Source organism: Syngnathus typhle, linkage group LG2, assembly GCF_033458585.1.
Source record: "Syngnathus typhle isolate RoL2023-S1 ecotype Sweden linkage group LG2, RoL_Styp_1.0, whole genome shotgun sequence".
NCBI lineage: Eukaryota > Metazoa > Chordata > Actinopteri > Syngnathiformes > Syngnathidae > Syngnathus > Syngnathus typhle.
The window spans coordinates 293,580-307,051 of record NC_083739.1 but is presented as its reverse complement, the minus strand read 5'-3'; the positions used below and the strand labels follow the sequence as shown (position 1 = coordinate 307,051).

Genomic DNA, 13,472 nt, shown 5'->3' with positions numbered 1-13,472 from the left:
ATGGCCGCCAAAACACACGCCGGCTTCCTGAGCGCCAGCCCTCGAAGCCACGCCGGTTGCATACTACTGATTCGAGGAAAGAAAACATGCATCAGGTGCACTTTTATCACCCACTTAACTACTTGACCCATGCAAGCCTAACAACCCCTCTCACCCCTTTGAGCCACTTTGCATTGGCTACACACATTCCGCCTGCACACCTCTGGGGGGGGGGGGGGGGGGGTGCTTTGCAACAAACATCAGTAGTGGCGTTTCCAAATGGCGTTGGAGGAAGCGGTGCCAGCGACAGGAAAGAAGGAAGGGAGGAGGGAGGGAGGAAGGAGGGAAGGGAGGGAGGAGGGGAGGGAGGGAGGAAGGAGTGAAGGCGTCCGTCCGCCTTGGCCGAGTGGCCGCTTTGCCTCTTGCTGATTGAACGTCAGGAGGAGGACGCAAACAAACAAACGAAGCGGGCTGCTTTTCGGCGACATTTTCTGGCTGGCGCTCGCTTTGACTTTCATATTTAGCAAAAGGTTTCCTTTGTTTAGAAGAATGAAAAAGAATTGATTTCCTTTGGAGAGCGTGGTGGCCACTACTGCTTCGTCCCAAGCGCACCGCACTCGCTTGCCTTGTCATACTTTACATGCACCTAAGTCCTTTTCTGTACACTATTTACAAACAATACAGCTGTACTTCTTCGGCATTCAAAGAAAACTATACAAATATTTCTTTTTGTCTCAGCCTTCTTTTTGGCCCTTTTGTTTTCAATGAATAAAATAATATATTTCTAAAATACAATCCCCTTTGGGTAAGTGTGTGTGTGTGTGTGTGTTTATTCGTACATACTTGCGGCCTTCTTTATATACAGAAATGTTCATTCGGTTCATGCTCAGTTCTCAAAAATATGGATTTGTCGATCCCCTATTTTGGGACAATCTTGGAAAGAATCTCCAAGATGTCAAGGCAATGTGCGTGATCTTCCTTTCCAAAACCAGGCTGGGAGGTTCATTGAAAAACAAGCCAAACCTGACCACCGGCCCGACTCTGACAACGACGATGACATCGACAAAACAAAACGAAAGAGCAGCTAAAGTCAAGAAAGGCTTAGCCTGCTACCATAAAAGACACAAGCAAAGGCCTCACTTAGCCCAATGTCATGCATTTTTTTCCACCCCTTCTTCTTTTTCTTGGATAGGATTCTACCACGCGGAGCCTGGGCAAACATTCCACACGGAGGGACAAACAAACAGCGTGGAACAAATTCACGTCGTCAAGTAACAACAGGCAACTACTTGCTCCCTCCCTCCTTTGACGATATTCGCCAAATGTCCTGGGAACAAACAAAAATAAGTCACTCCAAAGGATTTGGAGTCAAGAGTCTTCCAGCATGGTCTCCCTCGTGGTGGTGGGGGCAGCGGCGGCGGCGGCAACAGCAGCAGCAACCTTGATTTTCCTCCACTTTTGCTGAGCTTGTCAGGTTTGTCCATTGTTCTCTTTCAAAGTGCAAAAAAACCCCAAACAATGGTGTGAAAAGTGTCAGCATGGGACGCCCCCCCCCCCCCCCCCCACACACACACACAAGTTGACGAAATTGCAACTCTCCACGTGAAAATGTGTGCATGCATGCATGCGTGCGTGCGTGCGTGGGGGAAATGGTGTTATCATAGTCACTTTGCACTAATGCTACATTTCGTCCAGTTCAATGTCGTGCGTCCAAAGAAAAAAAAAGACAAAGAAAATGAAGGAGGCGTCGGAAGAGCGAGGTCACATTGCGAGGGAGGGCGCCTTCTCACCGGGTTCATGTTTCCTGGCCCTTTTCAATTCCTTCACCCTGCGACACACACAAACAGAGAGAGAGAGAGAAAGAGCGAGAGAGAGAGAGAGAGAGGGAGGGAGGGAGTGGCCGTGAACGTTGGAAGTCCCCGCACGACGCCGATGGCGGCGGCGTTGCGAAAGGAAGCGCTCGTCATCACGACGCCAAATCACAGCCGACGGTGGACGCAAAAAGGCAAGCGCTCAACCCATTGGAGAACACCATGTGTTGGATGACCTCAACACCTGCTACACGACACCAACTTTTTATGTGCACACTGCAATCAATCTTAGTCCTCTGTCGCCATTCCAATGTAAGGAATTGCAATTGAAATGCTCGGGTTGGGCCTCCTCCCCCAAAAACAAACACATTTTGGAAAAGAAAAGAAAAGAAAAGAGCACCCATCCACGCTACAATCCTTTTCATTGGACACCGTGGGAGCATCCGTACATTACAGACAGCCACAAAGAAACATTTCTTCACCACCGACTCGCCAATCTCCATTGGGACTGACATTCATGTGCTACTCGCCGGTGGTAAGAATCCATCATTCCTGCTCTCCCAGTGGGGACAGGAATCTTTTTGTTGTTGCTCCCCACTTGCGCCATTCATGCTTTTTCCGACAGTTTCAACTTGAAAGAGTTACGCCGCTGTCAAGTGGCACGAAACAAGACAAACGTTTGGCCAGCCAGTAGAGAGAGACAACTTGGCCTCCAGCATGCAGCCTTCAGGTCAACACTTGACATGCAGCAGAGTAAGAAAAAGAAAAAAAAAAAAAAAGGCAACATTACCCCGGCTGAAATTGAATCTAAGGAGAGAAAGACAGGTCAAGGGAAAAAGGCCCGTGGCACCGTTTGTGTTAGTTGGCTCTGCTTTGGAGCGCTTCAATTCACCCAAGGCAGCCCTCATGCAAGCAGGCAGCAAGCGAGAAGGAAGGAAGGGAGGAAGGATGGATGGATGGATACATGGATGGAGGAGCAAGTGGCTGGGAAAAGAGGCAGCGGGGGGGCTGAGAGAGAGAAAGACAGGGAGAGCCACCAACTGAGTTGCTGAGGCAGCACTCACCCGCTTGAACAGTCTACGGTCCATCAAGGGGCTTGCAAAAGACCACACCACACAGCTAGGTTAGCACACAGCAGCCAGCACACAATTACAGAAAGAGAGGAGAGGGAGGGATAGGGAGGGACTACGCTGAAGCTTCCAACCCCATCTGACCCAAACAACACACAGTCAATCAAGGAAAAGGTCAAATGCGGGAGGTGTTGAATCCGTCCAAATGGATTTGTGCCACCCAGCGCCGCCGCAAAAGGCTTCTGGAATTCCGAGGGGGGGGAGGGGGGGGTTACCTGTGGCGGCAGCGGCGCAGAAACCTCACGATCTTCCTGGCCGCTTGATCCTGCCTCTTGGTGAGCACACTCCCCCTGCAGGAAAGCAACCCGAGTGGGGAAAAGCTCACCACCAAAGTCAGACAATGATGACCCACCAAGGGGAGGGGGGGGCGTCTCGAAGCTCACCTCAAAGGACGCTCTTACGTTATCGACTACCGTTGCTTCTTTTTTTCCCCCCACACATTACGTTTACATTGTCAATGTCACAAGCACAAAGATGTACTTAGTGTCATGGGTCCTAACCTTACACGTTGATAAGCTAGGAAAGCAGACCTCAAAAGGAAAAAGAAAAAAGGTTGACCATCATTTCGGAGCTTTGAAGTGGCAACCCTTCGGAAAAGACTGAACCTGATGGCGCCGGTTCTGGTGCTGGTTGTTGATTAGAGCCCGTTTCAACATTGAGCTGCTTGCGCAAAGGCCAAAAGGCACTTTGACTCGGATGCTTCAACGTTACGGCGCAAAGGGGCATCCTTCCTTTCCGCCACTAGCGCGACTTGGGTGGGGAACAGACCCGGATTTTGACGTTACAGAAGGCGCCATCTTTGCGCTGGAATTGAGCGTCGTCGTGCTCGTTAACGCTACCCACACCCGTCGAGACAGACAAAAGGCAGTGTCGCACCTCAATTTGCGGCGCCGCCCCCCCCGGGCAGCGGGCCCTCGGCGCCGGGCCGGGAGCCTGCCAAACTCCTTGTAGCTGCGGTAGCCTCGCTGAATGAGCACGGCGGCCCTTCTGCTCCGCTGGAACTTCTTCTGCTGGCGGTAGCCGCGGAATCGACTCTGGATCAGGATGGCGGCCTGCGTCATCTTCTTATAAAGTGCGTACTGCAAAGCACAAGAGGACGACGGGTCGGGTCGGGTCACGCCGCGCCGCACCGCGCCGCGCCGACTGCTCGCGGCCGGCTCTCGTCCACGACTTTACCTTCAAGGCTATCCACGTAAGCTTGCGGAAAACAAGAAATAGATAGGCAGCGTTAACTGGGCACTGCGGTGACCTCAACAAATGGTTTGAGAGTAAGGGGCAAACAAGTGCAGCGGAACCCACGGCCCACTTTGCCGATGCCCAAATGGATTTGGCGCAGTCGCTCGGCTTTGGCGCCGCCGATGCATTCCCGTCGTTTCGGTTCCGTTTTGGCCGGCTCGCTCAAGGAAGCCCGGGTTCCGCTGCAGAGTCAATCCGAGTCTCCGCCTACCTGCTTGTATTTGTCGTAACAACGGCGAATTACGGCAGCGGCGACTTCCTGTTGTTCCCGCAGCGGCCGCCCCTGTCGGAGGGCAGAGCGGCACGGGTCAGAGGTCGAATCCCACCTTAGGAACGAGCGGCTCCGTCCGGCCTCCCGGTGTCTTGGAGCCCGCGTCCGGAGACGAAGGCCGACGCTCGCTCTCCAACTTGCCAAAACGTCCGCCCTGGGATTAGCTGGGAGCTAAGAAAGGCGCCGTAGAGGACAGCGAGCGCTGGCTCGGAGGAAAGGGTTAGCAAAGTGGTAAGGAACTGAAGAGGAGGAGGAGGAGGAGGGGGGGCCAGGTGGGTGGGGGTAGCTGAAAACAAGCGTCAACGGGCTCCATTCGCCAAACAGCAGAGAAAGCGGGGCCGGCGGACAATGCCATACAACATGCTCTGCTCAGGCCGCGTTCCCATGCCGACATCCCTCGGACGTTGTTGTCACGTGGTCGACAGACAGCAAAGCGAGCCGCGGGAAAACCCCAAGCTAAGCCATCAAGGTCTCCCCAAAGCCAGGGGGGAGGGGCCTGTACCTTGTACTTGCGGAAGGCGGTCTGAACCAGACGGGCGGCTTGGTACAGCTCTCTTTGCTCCGGGTCGGACAGAGTCAGCTGGGCCAGCTCTCGCTCCACTTTGCTATTGGAGGTGCTGACAAAGCGGCTCCAGTCCGCCGGCGACGCAAGCGCCGGCCTCTCCCGGGGCCCCTTCCCCGGCTGGGAGGCCCCGGGACACGGGCTGGGCTCGGACGGTGGCGGCGGATCGCTGTACGCGGCGGACCTGCGGAGAGAAGGCCGCTTTGACGCCTCTGGCCGGCACTTGTTGGAAGCTTCATGTCCATGATTTCTCAGCGGTCCGCAATGGTTCCACAAGGTGGAAATGGGAGGTAGGGAGGGAGGGATATCTTTGTTGCTAGCGAGCTTTGCAAACGCCGACACCCTAGGAAATCACCATGTCCCATTGCCACTAGCCGCAAAGTGAGCGAGCAGGCGAGCGACTTTTTGGAGCAGAGCCAGCCGCGCGACGAGAGCGGACAGGCCCGAATGCAAGAAGACTCCCTACCTCCCTCCGTACCGTAAGTGTAAGACGCTGGGCAGCTGCTCGACATCTCCCAAGTAGTTGGCCAGCCAGTTCATGGTGTTGTTCACCCCCGCCGTGTCGACCGGCAAAGCGTCAGCGGAAGACAAATGCTCCCTCTTGATCCTCTCCGGCGTGGCCTGGATGATCTGCTCGGCCAGAGTCATCATGTTTGCCTGTTTTGTCGGGACAAAGGCGGACGGACAGCTGAGAAAACAGCGACAAGTGTCGTGAAGTGCTTTTGCTCGCATGAGATGAATGGCGCCTTTGAAAAAGAAACCAGCGCAAAACCAAAACCAGCTGCATCCATTCAACGGAAGTCGTGGCTCTCACCTGCAGGTCGTCCATCTGCGCCAGATAGTGGCCACGGTCCGGCTCCTCCCGATAGCACGGCATTTGGGCCTCGGCCGCCGCCGCCACCGGCACGGCCAGCTGCTCCCGCCGGCGGCGTAAGCGGCCAAGCGGTCGGTCCTCGCCCAAAGCGCCGCTTCCGCCCGGCCCGAGGCCTCTCCTCCCCACGTCGCCGCCGGCGTCCCTGCTGCTCCATCCGGCCGTCCCCGCGCCCAGGCTGTCCGAGGCCCGGCTGTCCGAGGGCCGGCTCTCGGGGCTGGCGTCGGACGGCCGCTGCTGCCGGCGCCGCCGCTCCAGGCTAAGAGGAACAGACGCGGCCTTGTCGGGCCGTGTCTGAAACTGCTGTGGGTTGGGTTTATGCTTTTTGGCCGCTGGGAGGAGCTCCCTTTGGCCCTCGCTGCTGTAGTAGCTGGAAGGCTCTGACCTGGGCCTCCTCAGGTCTGCGAAACACACACCGTGTTAACGTTAGCTGCAGCGACGCACAGGAAAGGACGAGCCGCCATCGTGGCCGGCGCTAGTGGACGTGGATGCGGATGGGGTTCAGCATGCGTACATGGTTGTGGCAGCACCTGCTCTTTTGTCACTGGGCCAGCCGAGCATCCGGCCGTCCGCGGTGTCGGGCGCCGGCGAGTAAGACATGCGAGCGGCGGGGGTTAGCGGAGCCGTCGCCGCCGCCGCCGCCGCCAGCCGCTGCTCCTCCCGCTGCAGTTGCTCCAGACATTCCGCCAACTTGGTATGGCCTCGAGAGCGGGCGATGGAAAGAGGCAGGCGGCCCAGAGAATCGGGAATGGCCAGGGCCCGCCTGTCCCACTTATACAGGACGGCGGCTGCCTCCAGGTGCCCCAGCGCACACGCCCACATCTGGAGCACAAAAGAGAAGCAAAGGAGAGGAGACGTGGGAGGGAGGGAGGTAGGGAGGGAGGGAGGGGCTGAATCCCGAGGGAGGGGCTGAATCCCGAGCTCAAGCGTTGCGCACGCAATCACCTCCGAGGTGCTTGCTTGCTTGCTTGCTTGCTTGCTTACCAGAGGCGTGCAGGAGAAGTGGTCCACATTGAGAGGGTCCACTTCTACCTCCAGATCGATGCTATCGGCAGGTTTGGTGCTGCATTGAAGAGCACGAGGACAAAATGAATTGACGACGTGCCAGCCAGAGCGAGCGCAGCCGATCGGAGCCCACCGCCACTTGATGAGCGTCCGGATGAGGGCGGCGTAGCCCTGGCCGGCAGCCAGGTGAAGGAGCGTCATGCCTCGGAAAGTCTCGGAGTGGATTAAATGTTTGGACTTGGCCCAACAAGCTCTGCTCATCATCTTCTCACAAACCACCACCACGCGGCTCTCGAAGGAGCCGGCGGCGCCCTGCGATGGGAAGAGAGAGTCTTCACGTTGCGTTGCCGCGTCAGCCGTGCCATGTCAGCGGTTCCGGCTGGTGTGTTCCTAGCGCACGATTCTTTGCCGAGGACGTCCATCACTAGCTAGGAATCAGACGATGATATACGTAGCGAGCGGGGGAGTCATCTTCCCATTGTAGTGGAGCGAGCGCACTGAAGTGGACCGTCCTTGCAGAACAGGTCAAGAGCGCTTTGGGGCAAGTGGATGTGTGCATTCTGTGCTGTGCCAGTAGCTGGCCTGAGCGGCTGTTTACCTGCGCCAGGCTGCTGTTGTCTCCTGCGCCTGCGCCTGCGCCTGCCATTGCTCCGGCACTCCCCGCGCCGCTCCGCTGCTGCTGGCTGGCCAGCTCCGCCATCCTCCTCTCCATCTGCTCCAAGCGCTCCAGGATAGACATTCGGAACTGGTTATCTGGCCACAGAGGAGGAACACAATCGGGCCCGCCAGCGTGAAAAGAAACGCAGGCGGCGGCGGCTGCTGCTCGTAGGCCGACCGGATGAAGGACGTGCCTCCGTAGCGCTTGGGAGGCGCCACCCGCACCCCACCCCACCCCACCCCACCGTCTGTCAATAAACCTTGTTGACTTGTGCCCATTGGAAGGAGGACTGACCCGCCAGTACCTTGGATGAAAACCAACACTGGCCCTTTCTTCAACCTCCAATTTGAATGTTGACAAGCCAATCAGAGACCAAAGACATGCCTGACAAGGCCACAATTATTAGCCGTGCGCTCTTGCACTTGGCAACAGTTAGAAAAGGCCCAGCTCGCACTTCCGCCGTTACATTTAAACCTCTTGAGTGTGGTCTCACTTGTCGAGTGCTCGAGCCAGACTGCATTAGCATTCCTCATTTGGCCACCATGAGGCTGTTTCTGTGGAAACCTGTCGCTGACTGGTAACTAGGTGACAGCAGCATGGCTGAGTGCGTGCGTGCGTGCGTGCGTGCGTGTGAGAGAGAGTATGGGCGGGCTCCCTTCATTTGATGAAGGGGAGGACGGGGAGGACACAGGGAGGGAGAGCAGAAAAACACGGAAAGGGATCTAGGAAAAAAAATCTTTCTACCAATGGTAAACCTTGGCTGATCGATCGATCGATCGATCGGCACCAGCGACATATCGTGATTGCAACAACAATGCAGTGCTCTTCCACAAGAGGGCAGAAGACACAAGTAACGACCCGCGTGCCGACAAACTTTGGGCTCACGCTGACTACGAGCGACGACATTCCAGTTTCGCGCATGGTGCCATTTTTCAAACGGACAAGAGGGAGCAAGAAAAAGGCTGGGATACGCAGATAATATACCAAAGGAAATCTTGCTTGATTTCATGTAGTAGTCATGACTCACGACTTCTCGACTCCGGCCAGAAGTGGACGTTTCTTTCCAAGTCCAACAGCGACAACACCAGCGGACGGCGTGCAACTTCAACTTCTTTTCACGCGGCCTCGCATACGCAACTCATACACACACTCACGGACACTTACAAACACACACGCACAGTGACGCACTCCCACGTAAAGGCACACGCACTGCAGTTCTAACCTTCCATCTTATTGTCCATCGGGTAGAATCCAGCCCCAACGTGGGCTATGAAAAAACAAACAAACAAACAAACAAACAAACAAGCACGCCTCTTTTGTTTGTTAGGAGGCGCGGGTGTCAGTCACCGCCACCGGTAGGTATCCTGACCCACGCCAGTGGCCGCGTCCTCCCGCCCGCAGGCAGGCATATTGAAAAAGAGGAAAAAGAAAAGAAAGTAGGTCAATGTTGATCCCAGGCTCTGAGACAAAGAAAAGCAAAAGCACATCTGTGTGCAGTGCCAGCGCGCGCGTGGCAGCTCCTCCAGAGTCAAACAATGGAAGAAGCGAGAGGAGGAGAGCAGCGCCGCCGCCGCCGCCGCCGCCGCCGCCGCCGCCCGCTACTCTTCTTGCTTTGAGCCCCCCCCGGTCGGCCGCCGCTCGCTACTCCTCTTGCGCTAAGAGCCCCCCCAGTCGGTCGCCAGCTCCCCCGCTCAAGGAACGCTCGTGTTCACGTGCTAACAGACTCCACAATTGCAAGCCTTTGTTTACTGCCTTTCCAGCATTCAAACAGGTTTGTCGTGCGGACGGTGCCGTCTCCCTCCCTGCCTCGCTCAAGCGCATCATCACGATAGTTCCAGCAAACACAAGGGCGCACACACACACTCCCTGGGAGCAGGGTCGAGAAGGGCGGACGCGCCGAATGTTATTCTGCGGCTGTGTCCTGCCCACGGCTGGCTCCCGAGCCACCTGCAATGCTGCGGAAGAACGCGTCCCTTCCCCCACGCTGCATTATGACAAATGGAGGCAGGCTGGCTCTTAGCCTGATCACAACACCCAGTGGTCCTCCTTGGCCAAGTTGCGTGCGCACGCCGCTGCCGACTGAATCCAAAACCATTGGCATCCCACTCCTACTCTCTCCCTGGCGGCGGCGGCGGGGGCGTCTGCATTGCAGCTGTCCCGGGAGCCCGGGCCTCGCCATGTCAAGGCTCTGGCGCCGCAGTCTTGCGTTTGCTCGCAGCCCCACGCACGCACTTTCGATATGAAAAGGGGCAACATGCGGCGGCGGGCATTATCGACTTCAACAGAAACCTTTTGGACTGGGGACGCGCTGGGCACAAGGGAAGGACTACACTCTTCAACTACACAGTTGGTGAAATCTGTTGGAGATGGTGCGTCATTGTTGAAAGAAACAAAGCTGGAGCGAGACTTACCATCCAACGAGAGCCAGTCGTGCTGAGAGGAGGGCAGTGAAGGAAGCGCGCGGGCCTTGTACTCAAAAAGCGCCGAGGTGGAGATGATCTGCGTGCTGACGGCCACCTGCAGCGTCACCAGCCCTGTGTCGTGAGCTGAACACACGCAGGCAGCCACAAAGAGGGACGGAGGGACGGACGGACGGACACGCGTTCGGGAGGGTCAGCCTTTCCTTCCGCCATTCCTAGCGGACGTTTGTCCAATGTGCTCTCACCCGGGCAGTAGCAACGCAGCACTCCCGGTTGGATGAGCGAGGCCGGAACTGAGATCTGGTCGAAGAAGCAGCTGTAGTCGGCGGCCGCTTCTTGCCACGGTCCCGTGATCAGCACTTTAACGCCACCCTTCCAAACGCACGCACGCGCAGTCGGCCGAGTCAACAACAACAGCGGCCACAACAAAAGTCATTGCTCCTTTCCTTTGCTCATTGGATGGCTATTTTGGACGTGACGTGGCTGCACATGGCGAGCGCAAGCGGGGAATAAAGACAACATCTCATTCTGGCTCCATCGGTTGCGGTGGTGCAGAATAGCAAGCAATTGGCTTTCGTTGTCATGGAGCTATTCCGCTCCAATATTGGACAGCGCTCAATGGAAGGCAGCCGCAAAAAAGACGAAAGGAAAGGAATACCCGGCTGATCTCTGAAAAACTCGGAGATGCGGCGCTTGCTTGACTCAAGTCATGATGCTGTACGGCACTTTGCAAGCGCAAGCAAATGAGCTGCAGATGCTGCTGCTGCAGATGCTGCTGCTGCTGCTCTGCTGCTGCTGCCGCCATCCAGAGTACAGAAGCCAGAGTTACAGCTGGAGTGCTCTGAAACCTTTCCGTTCGCTCTCTCTCCCTCACTACCGTCTTGTGGAGACCACATGGAAGGTCACGTTGAGGCGGCGTACAGTACACCCCGCAATAGTGCGCATCCAGATGAGCTATGGGACGAGCACGCAAAATACGCAAGCCATGTCAGCCAGCAGCGCTATTTCGGGTTCTCTCACGTCAAACGCTCACTCACCTCAGGATAGGACCACTCGGGAGAGTAGTCTGTGACCATGAAGAGGCGTCCGGCGGCCTGGAGCATGCCCAGAGCTCCGTGCGCCACGGCCGCCGACACCGCATTCATGTACGAGAGCGAGGCCGGCTCCTCGCCGTCGCCCCCCGGCCGGGGGCTGCAGCAGGGCTGAAGGCAGTGCTCGGAGGGGTTGTAGCCGCCGCCGCCCCTGCCGTCCCCCTGGCCTCCGCGGGGGCCGGCGGCATTCTGCCCCTCCGAGCCCTGAGAGGGCACCAGCTGCTGAGCGTACAGGCTGCCGCTTCCGTCCACCGAGATGAAGTCGTTGATGAGGTCCGAGAACTGGTTTCCGAAAGAGATGTCAAAGTGATCCAGGCTGATCTCCATGGCTGGCCCGGCCGCCGCTCCCGAGTTAGCCCCCAAGCCCTGGTGGCTGGCGACAGCGCTGTACAGACCCTGGACCAAGCTGGCTCCCTGGAGGAACTGCAACTGCAGCTGCTGCTGCTGCAGCTGCTGCTGCTGCTGCTGCTGCTGCTGCTGCAGTTGCTGCTGGTGGTGCTGCTGCTGGTGCTGCTGCAGTTGCTGCTGGTGCTGCAGCTCCTGCTGGTGGTGCTGCTGCTGCTGGTGCTGCGGCGAGCCACTGCCGCCGTCCCCGTTTCCATTGCAAAGTGGCAGACCTTCGCCCGCACTGTCGTTTCCTGCTCCCCCATCGGGTGCGTGCAAATAGTGCTCAGAGGCCCCTGCTTCTCCATTGCCTGCCACGCAGGCCGGCATCGGAGCGTCCGGCTCGAGCAGATTCTCGGCGCCATTTTCGGAGGTACTCCTGCTCGCCGGCTGCTCCGGACCCGTCACCTCCTCGTGCTGGTTGGCCAGGCCGGCGAAGGTCCCCTGGTACTGTAGCAGCTGCAAGGATCCAGTTTGGCCGGCGCAGTCGGTGGGTGAGCCTCCATTGCAGTTGGCTCGATGCTGCTGCTGGTGGTGCTGGTGGTGGTGACCGTTACGAGCGGGAGATTCAGTCTTCACCACGCGCAGCCCCAGATAAGCGGCAGGTTCGTGGGAGCTGTGCTCCATCGGCTGTGTTTTCGGGCCCATGCAGGACCTCCCCCGCTGAGCATGGCCGGATTGAGGAGCATCCTGGAGGAAGAAACCAGGCGAACGGTTCTGGTGCGGCACGTGAGGCCCAGACATGGCTCGAGCGTAGCTCAGCGCCGAAGCGCCGGAGGCGTAGTCCCGCTTGCCGTCGATAGCGCTAAAGTCCATTTGCTCCAGGGTGGTGCTGGGACTTAAAGCCCCACCCGAAAGAAGCAAGGATCCCGCGGGGGCCAGCGTGAGGCCCTCCCGAGCCGAAGCGGCACAGGGCGGCACGGACACGCCGTTGACGAGTGCCCCGTGCACCCGGTAGCCGCTCTCCTTGGCCAGCTGCCGCTCAAAGGAGGTGTCTTCAGTCTTGATGTTCTTGACTACGGCCGGGCTGAAGACGTATCCGTTGGCCGTCACGGAGGGAGAGCTCCGCAGAGTGCCGTCGGTGGCCCCGCAGGGGGGGGGGCCGCAGTTTGCTTCCGTCTTCATTGCGCTGCCTCCGTAGGTCTGGCCTTGTTTGGGGTTGTTCAGGAAGCAGTCGGGGTCAAAGCTCATCGTGGTTCCCGGGATCTTGATGCTTCCAGAGTCCAGGCTGCTGGAGAGAGCCAGTTCCTGGGAAACGCCAGCTGCCGACAAGATGGAAAGACCGTCGCTCGGCGCGTTGCCCAACGCGTTGCCCAACGCGTCGCCCGGCGCGTCGCCCGGCGCGTCGCCCGGCGCGTCGCCCGGCTCCCCCGCCGCTCTGCCGAGGAAAGCAAACTTGTGGCCGTCCGAGGTCACCGCGAGCACGGAGCCCCGGGAGCCAGCGGCGTCTGCGCCCAGGAGGTTGGGAGAGGCGCTGTAGGCGGGCTCTCCGCCCACTTCTGACATGAAGACAGCGTGGGGGAGGCCGGACACGACGGAGGCCACGTGACTCATGGCCGTCACCGCCGGGCTGTCGGCCACCTCGGGCTCGCTGTTCACCCCGCTGCTGATGGGCACGGGCGAGTTCTGGGTGGTGTCGGGCACCTCCACCTGGTTGCTGGAGGACACCTCGGTGCTGTTCTGATGCAGCAGGACGGGCTTGTGGACTTTGCCGTTGCGTTTCTCCCTGGCGCTTTTGGCGCCGTGCTCGGTTTTCCCTTCGGACACGTCGTTGTTTTGCACTTCGGAGTGAGCGCTGCTGTAGGCTCCCGTGCGGGGGTCCACCTTGGGGGAGATGATGCGGTGCTTGGCGCTGTTGCATTTGTGGTGCACGCTGCTACCGGCACCTGGGGTGGGCCGACAGGAAAGCAGGCAACGGATTTAGGGAGGACAAGAAGAGGGAAAAACAACAACAAATTGGAGGCCTCTACTCTTGCGGCCTTTCATGGCAGACATTGGCAATATGAGATGCATCATGACAGCAGAAGAATCTAACACCAGAGAAGCGGGTCAGC

General features: G+C 58.1%; 1 protein-coding gene across 2 annotated transcripts in view; it reads right to left on the bottom strand.

Annotated features, from left to right (window-relative positions):
* Positions 1–272: 272 nt before the first annotated feature.
* camta1a (calmodulin binding transcription activator 1a) overlaps positions 273–13,472 on the bottom strand; it is an 81,722-nt gene continuing 68,522 nt past the window's right edge. For both annotated transcript variants that reach the window (XM_061266229.1, XM_061266235.1), the window contains 15 exons: positions 10,981–13,304; positions 10,189–10,315; positions 9,935–10,069; positions 7,464–7,618; positions 6,999–7,177; positions 6,845–6,923; positions 6,391–6,682; positions 5,804–6,261; positions 5,468–5,646; positions 4,930–5,173; positions 4,368–4,439; positions 4,097–4,117; positions 3,797–3,999; positions 3,136–3,210; positions 273–1,807 (listed from right to left, as the gene is read on the bottom strand). In XM_061266229.1, coding sequence (XP_061122213.1) covers positions 1,741–1,807; positions 3,136–3,210; positions 3,797–3,999; positions 4,097–4,117; positions 4,368–4,439; positions 4,930–5,173; positions 5,468–5,646; positions 5,804–6,261; positions 6,391–6,682; positions 6,845–6,923; positions 6,999–7,177; positions 7,464–7,618; positions 9,935–10,069; positions 10,189–10,315; positions 10,981–13,304 — 4,610 coding nt within the window. In that variant the 3' untranslated portion in view covers positions 273–1,740. The remainder of the gene's footprint in view (positions 1,808–3,135; positions 3,211–3,796; positions 4,000–4,096; positions 4,118–4,367; positions 4,440–4,929; positions 5,174–5,467; positions 5,647–5,803; positions 6,262–6,390; positions 6,683–6,844; positions 6,924–6,998; positions 7,178–7,463; positions 7,619–9,934; positions 10,070–10,188; positions 10,316–10,980; positions 13,305–13,472) is intronic.